Raw genomic sequence first — 9,041 nt, 5'->3', positions numbered from 1 at the left:
AGAACAGATACGCTCTCATCGGCTTCCAGAGGTTATGGAAAAAGAACCTTTACGCACCCGATAGATTTTTCAAAACGAAGATGTACGAAAGTATCAAGGAACTACGTTGGGACACAAAGATGTTAACAGTAAAGGGAAACGACGGTCACGAACAGTCTCACCATCGTCTGGGCTCGGACGTGAGACGAGGAGATGTAGTCTCTATTTACTATTAGTTTTATTTTGTACGACATAGGATTTTGTACGATTTCATGTGGGTGACAATAAAATATTTTATACGTTTTGTACACATTCTGTTCTTTGATAGACCCTTGAATAACGTTCCTGCAAGCAAAACTGACATTTCCCAGTGAATGAATATTCTCAGGCATTATTTTAGACTTGTATTGTTGTTTCGTTCAGAAATTCAGAAACTTCTGTAATTTGCAACGGAACTATGTGTAGTTTTTCATCATAAGTATAGATATTTACAGACATTTTTTGATAGTAGTACTTTGAATTGTGGCTTCGTTTCTTAAATAATCGTATATTTTTCAAAGACATTGGATACTCAAAACCAGAAAATATATCACCATCCGTAAATTTTTTCGTATTGCTTTGATCTGTCGACATGAGTCTCGGGTTTTTCAATTGCGCATCTGATAGGAGTAAATAAAACAGAAATCATCTTTATTCTTTATATTTACACAAGCTTTTTTCACCTTTATCTCCCGTGGTAAGTCGATATATGGTCCAGCATTCATAACTTCGTGTTTATTAAGGCTCAAAATTAGTTGTTTACATCTTATAAATGTCCTACCAGAACCTCTATTTGGATGATTTGTTTTGTTCACGATGTGTTAATTTATTTCATTGCCTAAAAATAAAGTAGTTTACGTCAATGATTTCGTCAGCTATTATAGCAAAGTACATTGGACAAGTTTGTGGTTCACCGTTCACTAAAGTTCTTTCATATTCGCATTCCAAAGAGAGATAACCTTTCATATTTTTAACATTTTCTTGAAATTTTTGGATGAAACTTTTAATTTCTGGGCGAATAATGAAAAGATATTTGTAAATTGACATGGAATTATTGTTTAAATTTGTTAAAATGTATTGCTTATATAGACCGTGCATAGATGACAAAACTTCGACATCAATGATATTATCAGGATTTTCGTTAAGAGTTTTGCCTATTTCTTCGATCATTTCAGACTTAGTTTTATCGTTTCTTTCAATGGACAGTTTTTCAGCGATTAAATAAACTTTTTCATAATTAAATAGATCAAAATTTTTCTTTTTCAACTTTGAAATTTCTCTTTATACATGTTTTGGTGATCATCGATTTGATTCTCTTTAGCCCACAGTCTTAAAAAATTCAGTTCTTTCTCGTAAATTTCTTTGTTTTTCAGATGATTTTTCGAATTATAATGTCGGGTATAATGGTGTTCAAAAAATCTTTTTTGCACTATGGACATGATATCTTTTTTCGCTCCATTTAAAGAAGAAAAATTACAAAAAATTAATTGGGGCGCGAAAATATACTCAATCGGGTCTTCACTCTTAACAACGGAGTTGTCAAGATACACAGTGGTCTTTCATCGAGCAGTCTTTCAAGTAGAACCAACACGTGGTCGATCTAGATGTCGCGTCGAGTTGTGTCTTCTACTCGGGAGAATAAACGGATAAGGATAGATGGAAATCCGAAAATGGAGGAGAACGCCCTTAAGGTCTTCCGCATCACATTCGAGTCGGGCAGCCTTTTTAGTATCGGGCGTGAAAAAACTCATCAGTGTGGGATTTAAACATAAACCGTATAATCGATCGGGAAACAGGATTGAGCATCTTGCACTACGTGGTGAAATCAACCGATTTCCAATTTATTAAATTTCTCTACTGAGTGTTAACGCGGATCCAAACAATCCAGACAAAAACGGACGGACGCCTTTGCATTATTCCGTCTTCAATAACCTACCCGCCTATGTGAAACTTCTGGTTAAGAACGGTGCCAACCCGAACCGCGAGTGCAACGAACATCTTACACCAATAGCACTCGCCATCATCGAAGACAATTCAGAGATGCTGACACTCCTAATATCTATCGGAGCCGACCCTGACCGTATCGTAGAGTTGGATGGCGAGCAGGTGACGCTTCTGCAGCTCGCAGTGAGTTTGTACAATTTTAAAATCGTACGGCTGTTGTTGGAGAATGGTGCGGATCCAGACAAAAGTGCCCCCGCGACGGGAGAAACAGCGTTACACGTTGCCGCACGCGCCCGTCCACTCGAGAGAAGAAAGCTGATAGCTCTGCAATCCACGTTGTACACATTGATTGCGCGCGGCGCCTCACTCGAGACGACACGAAACGATGGTTTTTACCCCATTACAGGTGGCCATATTGTATAGGAGATATGATGCGGCAAGGATTTTAATCATCGGCGGATCAAGACTGAACAGTAGGCCTACAATCGAACGAGGTGAATTTCGGGGGCGTACGTCATTTCATTTAGCTGCAAGTTCGCTGGACGTCGATTTGATCGATCTCTGTTTGAAGTATGGAGCCGACGTGAACGTGTGTGACAGGCACGGGATAGACCTTCCGCGTACTTTGATAGCCGCGATATACGATTTTAAAGATAAAGGAGTGGACAATTCCGAAGTCGTGGTGGAAATTTTAAAAATGTTCACGAGGTGCAACTTTCCAGTCAATGTTATACAGGATTTTTGGGAGTGTGTTAAAATATTTACATTAAAAATAAAATCTAGAATTGTCTTTTAAAATGTTGGATTCTGCACTAAACACGCCAAAATGACTTTTTAATCAAATTGATGCACCGGGATGTAAGGGGTATTGAGAAGATCGTCGAAGCGGGTGCCGAACTAAGGTGTTTGCAGCCTAGGAACCCCGTTTCCTCTCAATTATATCGCCTCGAAAGGGGACGCGAGGATAATGATAATACTTCTGAGCGGAGGCGTACAGACAAACCGCTTGGATGAAAGCGGAGAGACCGCCCTGCACAAAGCGGCGAGTATGGGTTACGTCGACTGCTGTCGTCTGTTGCTGGAGTATGGGGCGATATACAACTACAAAAGTCGTCACAAGTGTCATAGGACGCCCGCACATTTGGCGAAGTTCGTTGGGCACACGGGGGTGACATCGTTGTTGTCCACCATTGACAGATATTTCAAGCGACTGCAGATTGGTAAATTTAAACAGCCCAACCCCGACGACGAACTGTTTACTGCCGTTATGAACTGTCGTTCCAGTGGAGGAACCACCCTGCTAGGAAGCGCCGTCCACCTCGCATTGAAAAGAGAAGCCGAAATTTTGATGGGTCTAAGGTTAGGAATGAGTGATGGTGATTCATAATCTTTTGTGAAATAAAGCTAATATTTCAACATTGTTGTACATATTTTCAGACATCCTCCTATCCCTGTCCTTTCACGAGGGCACGTGTTGAAAAACCTCCCTCGTATTGTTCCTAATGGTAGGTTTCATTGGTCATGTTTGATGTATAGAGGAGAAAACGTGATACCCGAGAAGTTATTATCCATTCGCTTTTGCCCGAAAAATGAACGGTCGTATCTACAGCCTTGATGTTTATATCTAATAGCGACAGATAACTCGTGACCTTGTTATAAATAGACAGTAGGGAAAAGAACTTGTTGATATTGACTCTATCATGACATTGTAACCCTAGACATGATCTAAACACCGACAGTATTCTGGTGAAATAAATTACAAATCAATACAATGTAAATCGTTTATTATTCATATATATATATTTATGAAAACAGGTACTGGTTTTGTGAACAGCCGCTGCAGATACGATACACGTGGTTCCATTTCTCACAGTACAGTCGCCAGAAATATGCACAGAAATTTTCGTCTCCTCTGACAACGCGACGAACGGTGTTGTAAGGTAGCCAAGCTAAGATCTCGTACTGAACTTCCAGTGGCAGGTGTGCGACGGCTTCCAGAACAAATACGCTCTCATCGGCTTCCAGAGGTTATGGAAAAAGAACCTTTACGCACCCGATAGATTTTTCAAAACGAAGATGTACGAAAGTATCAAGGAACTACGTTGGGACACAAAGATGTTAACAGTAAAGGGAAACGACGGTCACGAACAGTCTAACCATCGTCTGGGCTCGGACGTGAGACGAGGAGATGTGGTCTCTATTTACTATTAGTTTTATTTTGTACGACATAGGATTTTGTACGATTTCATGTGGGTGACAATAAAACATTTTATACGTTTTGTACACATTCTGTTCTTTGATTGACCCTTTGAATAACGTTCCTGCAAGCAAAACAGGACATTTCCCAGTGAATGAATATTCTCAGGCATTATTTTAGACTTGTATTGTTGTTTCGTTCAGAAATTCAGAAACTTCTGTAATTTGCAACGGAACTATGTGTAGTTTTTCATCATAAGTATAGATATTTACAGACATTTTTTGATAGTAGTACTTTGAATTGTGGCTTCGTTTCTTAAATAATCGTATATTTTTCAAAGACATTGGATACTCAAAACCACTTGTTTCACATTCATACAATCTCACAAGTGTCTAATATCAATAACTTCAAAATAATACTTCTTACATCTTCTAACTTTACAGAGGTAACAGTTTCTGTTAGGAGAACTAAGTAGATGATTGGAATCATTTCTTTCTTAAGAAAGTTCTCAAATATATCTACAATGGAACAAAATGTTTTAAAAAACTGTTTACTGTACTTTTGCAGAACTGATCTATAAGAATCATGATCCAGTAGAATATCTTCTATTGTAATTGTACGTAAAGAAAAAACATTTAATCTTTCACAATTATCTGAGATTTCTTTTAATAGTTTTTTTAATAAGTCAATTAGATTATATTAATATATTATATTATTATATCCCGTGTGGAGTTGCTAGTCTCCCATCGGGCGCCTCCCCAGGTGGTGGATAGGGGAATGCTCACCAGATATGGCGGGTACCGGGGAAATAAAATACCCGGGGCGAACCAAAACTAAAAAGTCAATTAGATTATATAATTGTTGTTCAAAGAAACTATTAAAATAATAATCAAACAGTCTACATACTTTTTCTACAAGTGAATTACTGCTACTTATCTGTTCTGCTACTAACAACTTAGTTCTACAATCCTCACTTGTGTTATACTTATTTTCTTCAACAATGCCCAAAGTTTGAGGGTGTTTTACTTTAATTACTGGATTTACAGAATTTGTATTTTTTCGTTTCCTTTTAAACGGTTTAGGAACTTTCTCAGTATGCTTCTGAAATAGTACTATTACCAATTTATGTTCACCAACTAATTCAATGACTGAACTAGAATTGCATTTATGATCATTGTTTGGAGTAAGTGGTTCATTATGCTCAATTTTGACCCAAACTTCTTCAAGTTTCTTAATACGATGTATTTCTGAATCTGTGTTATCATCCAATTCTGCCTCGTTCAATTCACACTTTACATCTTTAAATGTTTCAAATTTTATATTATTGCCAAAGTAATTCTGAAATGCACTGAGTTCGGTTTTGACTGCATTAATAATTGTATCTTTCTTTTCTTCTTTAATATGCTTATTACTAATTATGATCTCACAACTAAATGTCTTTAATTGTTGTTCTTCTACAAACTTTACACATTCTTTGTCTGTTTCACATTCATACAATCTCACAAGTGTCTAATATCAATAACTTCAAAATAATACTTCTTACATCTTCTAACTTTACAGAGGTAACAGTTTCTGTTAGGAGAACTAAGTAGATGATTGGAATCATTTCTTTCTTAAGAAAGTTCTCAAATATATCTACAATGGAACAAAATGTTTTAAAAAACTGTTTACTGTACTTTTGCAGAACTGATCTATAAGAATCATGATCCAGTAGAATATCTTCTATTGTAATTGTACGTAAAGAAAAAACATTTAATCTTTCACAATTATCTGAGATTTCTTTTAATAGTTTTTTTAATAAGTCAATTAGATTAATATTAATATATTATATTATTATATCCCGTGTGGAGTTGCTAGTCTCCCATCGGGCGCCTCCCCAGGTGGTGGATAGGGGAATGCTCACCAGATATGGCGGGTACCGGGGAAATAAAATACCCGGGGCGAACCAAAACTAAAAAGTCAATTAGATTATATAATTGTTGTTCAAAGAAACTATTAAAATAATAATCAAACAGTCTACATACTTTTTCTACAAGTGAATTACTGCTACTTATCTGTTCTGCTACTAACAACTTAGTTCTACAATCCTCACTTGTGTTATACTTATTTTCTTCAACAATGCCCAAAGTTTGAGGGTGTTTTACTTTAATTACTGGATTTACAGAATTTGTATTTTTTCGTTTCCTTTTAAACGGTTTAGGAACTTTCTCAGTATGCTTCTGAATTAGTACTATTACCAATTTATGTTCACCAACTAATTCAATGACTGAACTAGAATTGCATTTATGATCATTGTTTGGAGTAAGTGGTTCATTATGCTCAATTTTGACCCAAACTTCTTCAAGTTTCTTAATACGATGTATTTCTGAATCTGTGTTATCATCCAATTCTGCCTCGTTCAATTCACACTTTACATCTTTAAATGTTTCAAATTTTATATTATTGCCAAAGTAATTCTGAAATGCACTGAGTTCGGTTTTGACTGCATTAATAATTGTATCTTTCTTTTCTTCTTTAATATGCTTATTACTAATTATGATCTCACAACTAAATGTCTTTAATTGTTGTTCTTCTACAAACTTTACACATTCTTTGTCTGTTTCACATTCATACAATCTCACAAGTGTCTAATATCAATAACTTCAAAATAATACTTCTTACATCTTCTAACTTTACAGAGGTAACAGTTTCTGTTAGGAGAACTAAGTAGATGATTGGAATCATTTCTTTCTTAAGAAAGTTCTCAAATATATCTACAATGGAACAAAATGTTTTAAAAAACTGTTTACTGTACTTTTGCAGAACTGATCTATAAGAATCATGATCCAGTAGAATATCTTCTATTGTAATTGTACGTAAAGAAAAAAACATTTAATCTTTCACAATTATCTGAGATTTCTTTTAATAGTTTTTTTAATAAGTCAATTAGATTATATGTATATTAATATATTATATTATTATATCCCGTGTGGAGTTGCTAGTCTCCCATCGGGCGCCTCCCCAGGTGGTGGATAGGGGAATGCTCACCAGATATGGCGGGTACCGGGGAAATAAAATACCCGGGGCGAACCAAAACTAAAAAGTCAATTAGATTATATAATTGTTGTTCAAAGAAACTATTAAAATAATAATCAAACAGTCTACATACTTTTTCTACAAGTGAATTACTGCTACTTATCTGTTCTGCTACTAACAACTTAGTTCTACAATCCTCACTTGTGTTATACTTATTTTCTTCAACAATGCCCAAAGTTTGAGGGTGTTTTACTTTAATTACTGGATTTACAGAATTTGTATTTTTTCGTTTCCTTTTAAACGGTTTAGGAACTTTCTCAGTATGCTTCTGAATTAGTACTATTACCAATTTATGTTCACCAACTAATTCAATGACTGAACTAGAATTGCATTTATGATCATTGTTTGGAGTAAGTGGTTCATTATGCTCAATTTTGACCCAAACTTCTTCAAGTTTCTTAATACGATGTATTTCTGAATCTGTGTTATCATCCAATTCTGCCTCGTTCAATTCACACTTTACATCTTTAAATGTTTCAAATTTTATATTATTGCCAAAGTAATTCTGAAATGCACTGAGTTCGGTTTTGACTGCATTAATAATTGTATCTTTCTTTTCTTCTTTAATATGCTTATTACTAATTATGATCTCACAACTAAATGTCTTTAATTGTTGTTCTTCTACAAACTTTACACATTCTTTGTCTGTTTCACATTCATACAATCTCACAAGTGTCTAATATCAATAACTTCAAAATAATACTTCTTACATCTTCTAACTTTACAGAGGTAACAGTTTCTGTTAGGAGAACTAAGTAGATGATTGGAATCATTTCTTTCTTAAGAAAGTTCTCAAATATATCTACAATGGAACAAAATGTTTTAAAAAACTGTTTACTGTACTTTTGCAGAACTGATCTATAAGAATCATGATCCAGTAGAATATCTTCTATTGTAATTGTACGTAAAGAAAAAACATTTAATCTTTCACAATTATCTGAGATTTCTTTTAATAGTTTTTTTAATAAGTCAATTAGATTATATTAATATATTATATTATTATATCCCGTGTGGAGTTGCTAGTCTCCCATCGGGCGCCTCCCCAGGTGGTGGATAGGGGAATGCTCACCAGATATGGCGGGTACCGGGGAAATAAAATACCCGGGGCGAACCAAAACTAAAAAGTCAATTAGATTATATAATTGTTGTTCAAAGAAACTATTAAAATAATAATCAAACAGTCTACATACTTTTTCTACAAGTGAATTACTGCTACTTATCTGTTCTGCTACTAACAACTTAGTTCTACAATCCTCACTTGTGTTATACTTATTTTCTTCAACAATGCCCAAAGTTTGAGGGTGTTTTACTTTAATTACTGGATTTACAGAATTTGTATTTTTTCGTTTCCTTTTAAACGGTTTAGGAACTTTCTCAGTATGCTTCTGAAATAGTACTATTACCAATTTATGTTCACCAACTAATTCAATGACTGAACTAGAATTGCATTTATGATCATTGTTTGGAGTAAGTGGTTCATTATGCTCAATTTTGACCCAAACTTCTTCAAGTTTCTTAATACGATGTATTTCTGAATCTGTGTTATCATCCAATTCTGCCTCGTTCAATTCACACTTTACATCTTTAAATGTTTCAAATTTTATATTATTGCCAAAGTAATTCTGAAATGCACTGAGTTCGGTTTTGACTGCATTAATAATTGTATCTTTCTTTTCTTCTTTAATATGCTTATTACTAATTATGATCTCACAACTAAATGTCTTTAATTGTTGTTCTTCTACAAACTTTACACATTCTTTGTCTGTTTCACATTCATACAATCTCACAAGTGTCTAATATCAATAAC

At 34.9% G+C, this 9,041-nt stretch overlaps 1 protein-coding gene across 1 annotated transcript; it reads left to right on the top strand.

The window, feature by feature from the left end:
• Positions 1-1,622: 1,622 nt before the first annotated feature.
• On the top strand, positions 1,623-2,385 carry LOC124374650 (ankyrin-1-like). Its single transcript, XM_046832825.1, has 2 exons — positions 1,623-1,773; positions 1,907-2,385. The coding sequence occupies exons 1-2, from the start codon at positions 1,623-1,625 to the stop codon at positions 2,383-2,385; spliced, it is 630 nt and encodes a 209-aa protein (XP_046688781.1).
• Positions 2,386-9,041: the final 6,656 nt, after the last annotated feature.

The sequence above is a fragment of the Homalodisca vitripennis genome, unplaced genomic scaffold, assembly GCF_021130785.1.
Source record: "Homalodisca vitripennis isolate AUS2020 unplaced genomic scaffold, UT_GWSS_2.1 ScUCBcl_9467;HRSCAF=17969, whole genome shotgun sequence".
In the NCBI taxonomy this organism is placed as follows: Eukaryota; Metazoa; Arthropoda; class Insecta; order Hemiptera; family Cicadellidae; genus Homalodisca; species Homalodisca vitripennis.
Note: the sequence above shows the minus strand (reverse complement) of the source record. Positions and strands in the feature narration are given on the sequence as shown.

Excerpts from the sequence above, each read along its gene's own strand:
- LOC124374650 (XM_046832825.1), top strand. The coding sequence starts at position 1,623 with ATGTCGCGTCGAGTTGTGTCTTCTACTCGGGAGAATAAACGGATAAGG. Across the intron at positions 1,774-1,906 it reads GCGTGAAAAAACTCATCAGT|ACAAAAACGGACGGACGCCT; the intron begins GTGGGATTTAAA and ends CAAACAATCCAG.